Source organism: Cyprinus carpio, chromosome B24 (genome assembly GCF_018340385.1).
Source record: "Cyprinus carpio isolate SPL01 chromosome B24, ASM1834038v1, whole genome shotgun sequence".
NCBI lineage: Eukaryota > Metazoa > Chordata > Actinopteri > Cypriniformes > Cyprinidae > Cyprinus > Cyprinus carpio.
Window position 1 is genome coordinate 18,971,881 of NC_056620.1, and position 12,386 is coordinate 18,984,266.

At 36.6% G+C, this 12,386-nt stretch overlaps 1 protein-coding gene across 1 annotated transcript in view; it reads left to right on the forward strand.

The window, feature by feature from the left end:
- Positions 1-12,386, forward strand: part of LOC109049947 (calcium/calmodulin-dependent 3',5'-cyclic nucleotide phosphodiesterase 1A-like) — a 64,384-nt gene that overhangs the window by 3,236 nt on the left and 48,762 nt on the right. The window contains exons 2-3 of the mRNA XM_042752218.1: positions 6,445-6,495; positions 6,940-7,105. Of these exons, the coding sequence (XP_042608152.1) occupies positions 6,445-6,495; positions 6,940-7,105 (217 nt within the window). The remainder of the gene's footprint in view (positions 1-6,444; positions 6,496-6,939; positions 7,106-12,386) is intronic.

The window sequence follows — 12,386 nt, forward strand, 5'->3', positions numbered from 1 at the left end:
CTGTGTTTATCATTAAACTGAAGCCCACACAAACAGTCATGCTTTTAAATCGCACTGGATTGATGATAAGGGTTTTCTCCTGTGGATCTCCCATGCTGCCTTTGCGATTATCGTCTCCATGGTCACCAGTGGAGGCAGGATGTGATGTCACGACCTAGTGATTCCTGCCTCTCCTGGCAAACAACCCCAACCCATTTGTTTCCCCACATAGTGCTGCCTGTGTGTGTGGCCAGGGCTCCCGATGGGGCCTCATTAGAGCACCTGTTGAGGAGTCACTAAGGCTTCTGGGTCAGATGCGGAGCCCGTATGGAGACCCCAAAGCTATGTGTTAGTAATAATAATAATTGTTAGTAATAATAATTGTTATTTTATAATAATAGTTATTAATAGTTATCACACCAATATATACTGTCTGTCTGTCTGTATATATGTATGTACTGTATGTATGTATGTAAATATTACTAATAACTATTATTATTACTATATTAAATGTGTGTGTGTGTGTTCTTTTTATAATAATGTTTGTATTAAATATATATACACATACATACATAATATTAAATAATATTATATTATACATATAAATTAATATATTAATATTTATATTCTTTATTATTAAATAAAAAGAACAGTTTATGTGTGTGAGTATATATATATATATATATATATATATATATATATATATATAATTCTAATTTATTTATAAACTTATTTATAATGCATATATATTATATTTGTAAAATAATTTTGTTAATGTATTATTAATCATATTTATAATATAGCCAGTATTATCAATAAAATATTTATATGATAAATCTACATATAATAAATCTATATATAATAATACATATATAATCTATAGGTCGCATATATAATCTAATCTATCTATAATCTATTATTTTATATAGAACTTTGTGTGTGTTAGTGTGAGTGTTTGTGTGTGTGTAAGTCATATATTATATAATAATAATAATAATAAGATAATCAACATTTTACACTAGTAATTTTTTTTTATGATTTATTTATATAGAAACACACATACATATATACATATGGAGACCTGTATGTACTGTAATGGAGATCCAGAGGGGTGGATTGAAAGGACAAAGGGGTCTTTGCTGGTTACCTGGCAGGGGAGGTGTGGGTGATAGTGTGCACCCCTCACTGGGGGCCTTTCTGTCGTCAGCACATTAGAGGAGTAGTGTGAGCTGCCCAGGAGGAGTCATTATCACTAATGAAGAGTCCTTCCTCTTCTCCTGAGAACTGACTCGTTGGACACTCAGCAGCCTGACGAACTCGCTGTGTTAAAGGCTCCACTCTGATTTCCCTCTCATTACCCCTGTGCCCCCCGTGGACCGGCAGTCCACACTTAACAACCTCACGTCTCTCTCTCTCTCTCGCTGTATTTTTTCATGTAATGGTTCTTTCTTTCAGCTCTTATATTCACCTGTGTGATTCTCAGTGGTTCATCATTTCTCTGTCTTTCTTACTGTCTTCCATGCCTTTAAATGGCTATTAAAGAAAATCCCCATGGCACCAGGGTTGATGTTGTTAACTCAATTAAATCTATTACAAAAATGTGTTAATTGTAAGATTAATGATCTTACAAACATGATTTGAAAAAATTCTAAGAATTCAACTAAATTTAAAATGAACTGAAAATATAAAGACAATATAAAATATTCACAAAAACTAATTGGAGTTAATTTTAATGTATTAAAATTTTAATATAAATCAAATTTATTTTTAAATTATTGAAAATTTATTTTTAACCTTTTCTTCAGTCTTAAAGTTACATTACACTTTCATAAATGTAAATTTAACAATCAGAAGCCTCAAATATTTTCAAATAAAATGTGTATAGGGATTGAATTAGGTTATATAAATAGTATTACGATGGTAGCCTCTTTGTATATGTACATTAAATTTATATATTTAATTAAATGTGTATTTAACCCGCTTTTGTTTAGATTTTTTCTTTTGTTCTGAAGTTCTGAATCTTAAAACATCCTCTCTCACATCTGAATCATTTCACAAACAATTCACCATTTGGTTCAAATGAATCATTAAAAACGTTGAGTTATGCATATAACTACTGTTCCCAGAAGGAGGGAAACGAGGTACAACACATGACTCTGGGGTATCCCGCTTTTGCGCCTACTGCAGAGGACACCTATATTCACGCCTGAAAGGCCAATGACGCGTGACAACATGGGCGGGCCTACCTGCCCACAGCATATAAATGCAGTCGCACGTGTCATTCCCTTTGTTCAGTCCAGCTCTTCACCAACCCTCTGACTGCAGGATCGCAGTTATAAGCATAACTTAACGTTCCCATTCAGTCGGTTCACTCGGTACAACACATGACTATGGGACATATATACATGCCCTGCAAAATCTCCGAACAAAAAAATAAGGGACCAGCACCGCCACATACACCTTTATTTTACAAGGGAGTAATGGCCTGCGGTTTAAAAACTCCCGTGGTAAGCACACATACCGTTGCCGCAGTGACATCTAGTCAACAAACGATAAGACTAGTGCAGTGATGCCTTACTGGCAGTCGCACAAACATCTTAAACCATGCCCATGATGTTTCCACACCCCTCGTAGAGCCCCCGAGGAATAACATGCATGTCTTATATGCTATAGACACAGCTTTCTACAAACCAGTGGGGAAAACGCTATTCAAGTAGCAGCTTCACACGGGCACAAAAAACTGGTCACAGCCTGCATCTGCTCAATCTACCTGCATATAGCCAAAATGAGTCAGAAGACTAAAATAAGAGGTTAAAATCAGATCAGACCCAGAAGGATTAAGCTAAGATAAAGCATTCCTGTTCATTTTTGTTAAATTTTTATAGAATTTTAATGTTTTGTGTAACAAAATGCTTTCTGTGTTCAGGTTTGAATGTAGTAATAATAACTCAAAAACCTACACTTCAAATCAACATTTAAAACAACAAAATATATAAACCTTGACAAAAAGTAGTCTTTGAGAATGCCTTAATGTACATTTAAATGCACAGCCTAATAAAAGTAAACAATTATGTATAAAAACAACTAGGGAATTCACAAGCATCTCTATAGAGTCCTATACAGGAATCTAGTGGTTACACCATGAAATTACAGGTTATTCTATTTTTTTTTATTTTGCTCTCACCAGCAGGTGCAATTCTGCCTTCAAAAATTTAATTTTAAAGGCCTAGTCTCTATTTTAATCTGAAATACTGCATTAATTGAAAACTAATTGTAAAAAATGAAAAAGAAAACATTTCTGTACTATTTTCAATAAGGACACATTTATCATAATTATTGCAGAAATATTAATTAGTTCTCTCAAAATACATAAAATATATAAAATTCTCTCAAAATACAAAAGAAAAATATTATTCAACAAAAACATACTAGACTGATCTTACTGAAGAAAAAAAAAATTTACATTTCAGGTGTCATATTTCATTTCACTTCATTTCACTTTTGACTGCGAAGACCATGAGTGTGACTCCCAAATGAGGAGCGCACAAGGGTTAAATATGGGCTACTTTAACACAACAATCTTCCCATTGCAGGCATTCTTGTCAGATCAAAGAGATCTATCAGATTTTCCCTCTCAACAGGCAGGCCCTAGCAACCACAGTTCCATCCGAGGGTGCGGAGTCTGCCTCCTGCCTGGGTCACTGCATTAGGGAAAAAGACACCATTCCGTCCTTAAAAAGCAATGTCATAATGCTTGCGTGCAATGTATTTGCTGGCCAGCGAGGAGCCAAAAAAACAGTGACAGACCCAGCACCCTGTCCAGGGTGGGCTGTATCAATTCCCTCAGCAGAAATGTGTACAGCAGGGCCTTGGACTATACAAGCGACATGGCATCCACTCCAAGTAAGGCTTTCCATAATCAAGAAAACAGCGGGCAGCGCGTGTTTTCTGCAGACGCAAAAAGATCAACACCGGTTCTGCGGAACCCGATTCCAGATCTGTGCCATTAGTGCAAACATCACTCCATGGGGGACTGCAGGTCTGCCCCATATCCAGCCAGATTGATCCGGATGTGTTCTCCCACTCTTGTTCAAGATTGTGTGGTTCAGGGGGCGTCATCGTGGTCTTCCTCGTCCTCTCTGTGCACTCTCTGTGGGCAAAGGCAGCCTCGATGTCCGTTTTCCTTCCATGATCAGATCCAGTCTGACAGCAACAATGAGGGACGTGATGGATGGCAGAGACAGGTGAAGGTGGACACGGTGGTCAGCTGCTTCATTAGAATGAAGCTGCAGAATTGACACAGCTGTGTTGAGGAGGCAGTAGGATGTGGGGTTCACCACTTGTAAATGCATCATTGTTAGAATAAATTTGAATAAAGCTTTGTTTCATGTGTTGTTGACTTGTATTGATTTCTTTTCATGGTTACTTTTATTGTCATTGTATTGTGCAAAATACAATACATTTTGGAACACATGCCGCCTTGCTATGGCACATATGCTTATTAAATAGACAATTAAACCTTACAATGACATCCCAATGAACATAGGACAGGGGTGAGTAATGCTCCGCTTATGCTCAGACATTTCTCATTAGCCATTTGTTAGCTGTGCTCAACTTGAGCTAAAACTTATCTTTTATGCCTTTTCTTCTTCAACAAGAGTCACCACCGTGGGTTTTCTTGTGAATGACGGTGCTCCAACAGTGCGGTAAAGAGCTGAAGAACAAAGGGAAAGACACGTGCGACTGCATTTATATGCTGTGGCCAGGTTGCCCCGCCCACTTCGTCCTGCGTCATTGGTCTTGGTGTCTTCAGCAGATGGCGCAAGAGCGCGATATCCCGAAGTTATGTGCTGTACAGAGTGAACCGACTGAGTGGCAACGACCAATCGCTCACGAATCAGTCGCCACTAATTCACAGGTTCAGTCTCGTAGCTGCTAATTAGACGTGTTTTCTAGATGTCTTCTGTTTTATTATCAAGGTTTCTAAACCTCTTGTGGATTTGGTTTGCAGCAAGCAGTTGTTATTAATGAGTGTCGCTAGGTGGCCTGCAGGGGGAGCTGTTCGTTCAGTTTTTACAGCAGTGCACTTCCTCGATGTAAACAACACAGCGTCTTTGACCTCATACGACCTCTTCTGCTCATCCATCCTGAGGCTGTTTGACAATTTTACTGCTCAGAAGCGTAAAAGCCATGCCACAGTTTAACAAGGAGCTTTTTTCAGTAGAAACTCTTAATGTAAACACAGAAAAACTGCATAGTTGATGTCCCTTCAGCAGCTGACAGCCATGTAACCAGAGCAGGATTAATGTCTGCATTTATAGAGAATGAAGGAGGACTGTGGTATCACACACACGTCACACACAACTTTATTTTTGTATTCACTATAAATCAAATCCGCACAAAACTGCAGACTTTTTTCACTCCTCTATTCTGTAGAAAAATATTTTGGTTCTCTTTCATGATTTCAGTTATGTTTCATGCAAGTATCAACTCTGCTTTCAATTGTTTATTCTAAAATAAGAAGTGGAGAAAAATATGGTAGTTATATGGATGATTTGGACACATAGAAATTCCAGACATTTGCGGACTTTAGCATCTGAGCACAGTTTGAGACATTGGTGAGATCTCACCTGAAACCCTTGAGGCATGTGAGAGTACTAGATTTATGTTTCTTATGAGAAACCTTTGATCTGAAGCAGACTTCAGGAGTTTCAGTTAGCTATGTTTAGGAAAAAACAATTGAGATTTCATTTATGTTTTTTTTTTCCAAAGGATTTCTTTTCTTCTCATTTCTTATTCTCATCTGCCAGTATGGAAACCCGTTTCTGCCACTGAATAAAAAATAAAGAAAGGTAATTGCGACTTTTTATCTCACAATTCTGACATTTTTCTCAAATAATGAAATAATGTAATAATGTCAGAATTGCCAGTTTATGCCTTCCTATTCTGGCTTTATATCTTGCAATTCTGACTTTATAACTGAGTTTAGATCACACAATTCTGAGAAAAAAAAAGTTGGAATTGCGAGGTAAGTCACAATTACTTTTTTTTTTTTTTTTTATTCAGTGGTGGAAACAGGCTTTCATAGCCTCTCATTGTGGACAAATGACAAAATTCTAAAATATTCCACCCTTGTATTGTGTATATATCTATACATTTACTTTATTTTTATTGTATTGCCATATTCTTTGCATATTCATGAGTGACATGAAAATGACAAACTGGGTGAAGGGATTTATGCTTCGTTTTAATGCATGATGCAGGAATATGTATCAGGTAAACAGCATAAACAACAGCATTAACTTTCACATAAAACCGAAAAGTAATTTTCGTACTTTCATGACTGTTTCCGATAAAACTTGAGATTTGTGGTAAGAAAAATGATTTCTGGTGAGTCATTGTGATTGTTGAAGAAAGGTCTACATCATTCTAAAGGTCTACACGTTTCGTTCTTTCTCTCCACAGTGGCGAATGAAACCGGAGAGAGCAGTGCGAGACCTCTGGCACGATTCGCACGTGAGTATGTGGAATCAAATTGCAACTTTGTTGTTGACTTCACTTTTAGTTTAAAATTGTTTCCTGCCACAGTGAGAACACAGGTATGAGGGTGACACACAGTCTCCATTGATCAGACACACTGATCTGTAATCATAACAGCAGTGAGAGGTGTTAGAAATCATCCAGGTTGTCTCTAAAAGTATGCAACTTGCATCCTGCCATCTTTGCCAACAGGCACCCAGTTTTGGAAATATTTCTTTAACCCAATCACTTGAGCATTAATATCATGTGACTAACCAGCTGAACCTTCACCACTTGACTGTATGTTTGCAAAACAGGAAACTGGCAAGAATTGTTTCTCTTCCTTTGATTTTCTATCGCTCTCTATCTCTCTCACTGCCGTGGTCCTGCATTCTGTCATCTGCACCCCTTTGAGCTTTTGATCTCTGATTGTTGCATCAGGTTCCAAGTCCCAGAATGCTTTGTGGAACGCCATCACAGCAGGCATCGGGATCAAGGACAAAGACAAGCGGGGTATCCTGATTGACCCACGGAGCCCGGAGGAGATTCTAGCTGATGACCTGCCCTCTGTCGACAGTCCTGATGCCATGGAGAAAACCGCCATCAGGTTTGGAGGGAATCACACACTCACTCACACCTCGATCGATCAGTATGGGCCGATATCTGCTCTAGATCAATCGATGCTGGATCTGCCTTAACAGCTTTCGTGAAAAGTGCTTTTTCTTTACCAGCTGTTATCAAAAAACACTTTAGAGTGAAACTGGGTGAATGGTCATGCTCTGTTGGCAGGAATTATGCAGTGATTATGTCACATAAAGTGCTTTGTGCATGTGTTTTCCACTCATAAGCACAGCTGGCAGGCCTAGATAGGATTATTGATTTGTTTAGGAGCAATGGTGTCAAACCAACACTTCTATTACAGATCACAGCAGGCTTCTCAGTACTGAAAGACCATGCTCTCAAAAATGAAGGTTCCAGCTGGAGCCAAAAGGCTTTTAGGTCACAAAAGCCTTAGGAGAACATATTTAAACCCTGCTAAGAAGTTTCACATTTAAGTTATTTAGTAGACCTTCGGTATCTTTTAAGAGCTAAAGAACCAATATGATGAAACGAGGACCTTAAAATGTAACTTATTTACATTCCAAAGAACCATAAATTCTTATCAGTATAGGTTTCAAATAGAGGTTTTCACTGCTACAAACCATTTTTTTGGTTCACAAAAGCACTTTTTTCCACTATAAAGAACCTTTTGTGGAATGAAAAAGTTCCAAGGATGTTTAAAGTTTTTCATGAAACCATAAATGCAGATAGCCTTTATATTTGAGAGTATATGGCAACTTAGGAAACCTATACAGTAAATGGCTCATGAAAAGAAGTGGCCTTACAGTTTATTTTTTAAGAGAATGTGCTCTGTCTGTCTCCAGATTGTGGTGTCATTCTTGAAAATCATATTTTGTATAAAAAATGTGTGGATTGGCTGAAGTGGCTAGATGTGCTGCCACATATATAGGCTTTTCACATCTGTATTTAGTCAGAAGGCCTTGTATTTCCAGAATTTTGTAATCTGAAGCATGAGATGTAATACCAGTTCAGGTTTTACAATGTTATGTATTCCTTTGATGGCAAAGCTGAATTTTAAGCCACCATTACTCCACTGTCACATGACTTCAGATATCATTTAATATGCTAGTTTGGTGCTCAGTTAACATTTTTCTTATTATCAGTGTTGAAAACAACTTTTTTTTTTTGTGGAACTTTTCAAGATTTTTCAGCATCTATTTGAAAATATCTTTTTATAACAATGAAAAAGTCTTAACTGTGACTATTAAACAATGCAATGCATCATTGCTAAAAGTAAAAAGTTTTTTTTTTTTAAATAGTAATGTCTTAAAAAAAACTTTATGAAATTTGCAAGATATATGCAAAGATAGCATACATCTGTCCAAACTATTTCTTGACCAAACTAATTATTTTATGTTTTTAATTACTTTATTTTATTTTATTCAAATCACATTCAGTACGTATATTTAAACATTTGTTCGTAAGAATGTAGATTTTTCAACGTCATAAACCCTCTACTCCCACAGCAATCCAGTAAACCATCCTGATCCATACCAATCTAAGTGTATCCCGAATGGATTTCACATGAACGCCAGACACATAAATCCCATCATTGCGGCATTCTGAAAGGGAACGACAGGAAAATGAATGATGAAACTGAATGATGTTTGGACTCAGCTGTCTGCTGGTGCGACCGGCTGTGTTAAACAGGGAGACTCCAGTAGACTGTGATGTTCTGTATAGTAAGCAGCTCCTCATTAATCACGCTGTGTGAGGAAGGGAGGGGAGAACCGCATGGCATTAGTCCTGACGTCAGCACTAGGCATCGTCTGCTATAAATATCCACCATAAAACTGTGCTCCAGTGAATCCTTAATGTTCTATTAGTGTGTTATTGTGCACTTGGGCAGCTCGAGAGGGCATATTCGGCAGGTCGTGTGAGGGGTTGCAGGTGAGAGAGCCCCCCTCCCAGCTGAGAAGTAACCAATCTGGACATGGCATGATGGGATGGCATGCCAAAACCCACCTACTTGTCATCAGATGCCCCACAGAAAGAGTTTAACCCTTCACCAGCGAGACAGAGTCAATGAACAAACAGAATGACCAAAATAAACGATTAAAAATAGTTTTGTTCATAGTGACCATGACTGCCATGCTCCAAAAAGCACAATAAAAGTAGTCTAAATGTCTCATGCACTATATGCTAAGTATATACTATATTTAATTAGACATTCAGTGTATTATAATTCACTGATAATCTTGTCCTTTACTTGAACTTGAGAACCATATCAGTCCAATTCATGATGCATGAAGCAGTTCTTTTGAACCAGTTATTTTAAAAAAACCTAAAGAGTAGCGTGAATGAATTCCTCTGAAGGTATTTGAATCATAATTCACTCATAATCTTGTCCTTTAGTTGAACTTGAGAACCCTATCTTTTGAGATATACTGTAACACTCTGGTGCTGCTCATGTGGCAGTCAAAATATATATATATTTTTTAAGTGAAATGAAATGTACTATATTTTAGTTCAATAATGTTTTTTATTTAACATTTTGTGTTTTAGGGATTTTATGGTACTAAATTATACGGAATAGTGATTCATTTATTACCCATTAAAGATTTTTTTGAGCATAGACCTCAAATGACATTTCCAACTTAAACTGTCAGAAATCTTGAATGCTTTGAATCGCATACTTAAGTTTGATCTCTTTTTAAAGAAGACACTTGGCAGATTATAAAGGTGAAATTCAATTTCTTATTAAATTTCTAAATGTATTATTAAAAAAAATGCACAAAAATACAACTTAAAAATTTTATATGAAATGTTTATTTTCTAAAACATGTATTACACTGCATAAAAACTGTATGAAAACCAAAGCCATAAATCTAAAGAAGCTGTGTTCATATTTAAGGGTTGATATCTTAAAAAATGAGCTTTCAGTAAGATTTTGTTTGGGCGCAGTACCATTAGATGAAATTTGCTTCCCATTCATTTCCAATACAAGGGTAAATATTTTTTTCAAGACCATTTAACCTTTTTGTATGACCATGAGTTTTGTGTGTGCACAGAGCAAGTGCTTTGCACAAAGAAGTTTTGTACCATTCCAATGAAGTAAAAAAAAAAACTAACATTTTTAGGTAAAAGATGTCCAAACATCACTAGAGGGTTAAGTAAACAAATCAGACTCATCAGTATCTCGAGTTAAACTCACTGATTCAATTATCTAGATACAATTGTTTTTGAATTAATAGACCTGGAATATAGTGCAAGAGTCGAATTTGCTGTTAATGTACTGGTTGAACTATTGATTTAAGTCAAAGGCACATTGAGACAATGGAATTTGTGGAATTGTGCTTGTTCTGTGTGCGTGTGTGTGTGTGTGTGTGTGTATACAAGGCTGATGAGGGGTGTGTCTACTGTGCACTTAATTAAAAAGGCAAGGAAAGTAATGCACCTTTGAGTGAGTGGTTGGAGAGGACTAGACTGATCTTATGTTCAGCAGAGGTCTGTGGGTTTTTTTTCCCCCAGGGTAAGATATTAAGATTGGCAGGGCTGCTCTTCCATTAGTCTTATCTAGAAATTGTGTGACTAAAGAGTTGAACTGATTCAGTGTGACCCTCACAGATTGGAATGTCAGCCGCATTTATTATTCTAATTTACTAAGAGGTGACTTTTACTCTATGACAGACATGTTCACCTTTACACGGCCTGTCGAGAAATACTGCATATCCTGGAAATTTCTATATGGTTTTAAAATAGCTTCTCGATTCTGGTTCTTTTTGACATATATGTCATTTGAAAGCTCAAATCTCTTTTTTTATGAAGAAAATTAGTTAACAAAAAATCAGGTGGATAATAAAGTCTGATCACTTAGTGATAAAACAACTCTATTTAATATGATTCAAAATAACATTTATGTCTGTAATGCAGATAAGTTACACTGAATCTTTATGCTTTAAATTAAAAATGTAATTATGGAAAACAATTGCTAGAAATTTGTGAATGTGAATTTTTACATATTTTAATGCTATTACTTAAAAACCTTGATATTCCTGCCCCCAAACTTGTGCCATTTGAGCTAATAAATAAAAAGTATTAATATTAATAATATTGAAAGATATTATATGGCTTAAGTTCTTCCTTCAGTGGAAGTCTGTGTTTTTTTTTAAACCAGACAGAAATCTAGTAGATGATAAATTCTGATCACTTTGAAAAGTAATAAAACAGCTCTTTATTTAATATGATTTGCATTGTTATTTATGTCTGTAACACAAACAGTGCAGGACATGTTATGGTGAATTTTAATATAAAAAAAAAAAAGTAATTTCCAAAAGCAATTGCTATTTTTTTTTTTTTTTTTTTCCTCATTTGTAAGTCGCTTTGGATAAAAGCATGCTTATTAAAATAATGGTTAATCGAAACTCTTTCTTGACTATCTGTAGATATTCACTTGCTTGGAAAACAGACTGCAGTCATGCACCTATGCATCTTTCCATTCTAATGGTGCTGTTAGGTAGCATTCATTTCTCGCTCAATTCTTTCTTTCCCTATCTCTCATATTCTTTCTCCCTCTTTCCTCTGGAGCAAATTCATGTGTAACACACCAGGCTGAGGTTCATCTCCTCTGAATGAACTCATTACGTCTGAGGTGCAAGGCGCAGCAGGATTGTTTCAGAAGAGCGTCTGTCTCTCCTTACATCTGCTGTCCCTGATGCTTCTCGTGACTTATGGAAGATTTGACCTTTGCACGCCTCCGATCTTTAGCCGGGGCTCGTGGGAGCGTACACAGGTGGACGTCCCATTCTCATCTCGCCCAAACGGCGAGTTTTCTTTCGATTATCGTTTCTCTTTTAGCCCCAGCTTTCTGCCGGCTCTCTGATAGGTCTGTAGCAGGCAGAGCTCATTTTAGTGGAGAAACCTAATTTTCCAGTTGAGCGCGGCCCCGTTGAGTAGAATGAACTGAGTGAATGAAAGCAAGATTGAGCGGGATCTTACAGGAACGCAGGGAAACAGGGCAGGTGCCAGTCGGGCAACACTTTAGTCCAGCTGTGATTGGAGTTAAAGCTTAAATGTAAATCATTTAAATGTAGCATTAAAGGGAAAGTTTGTGCAAAAATGAACATGCTGCCATCATTTATTTACCTTTTTAATATTCATATAACGCTTTAACTATGGAAGCCAGTTTCCGCCACTAAATAAAAAAGGTAATTGTGAGGTTTTATCTCATAATTCTGACTATTTTTCTCGCAATTGCGAGTTTACACATCACAATTCTGTAAAAAAAAAAAAAAAACACTAAAAAAAAAAAAAAAAAAAAACATTTT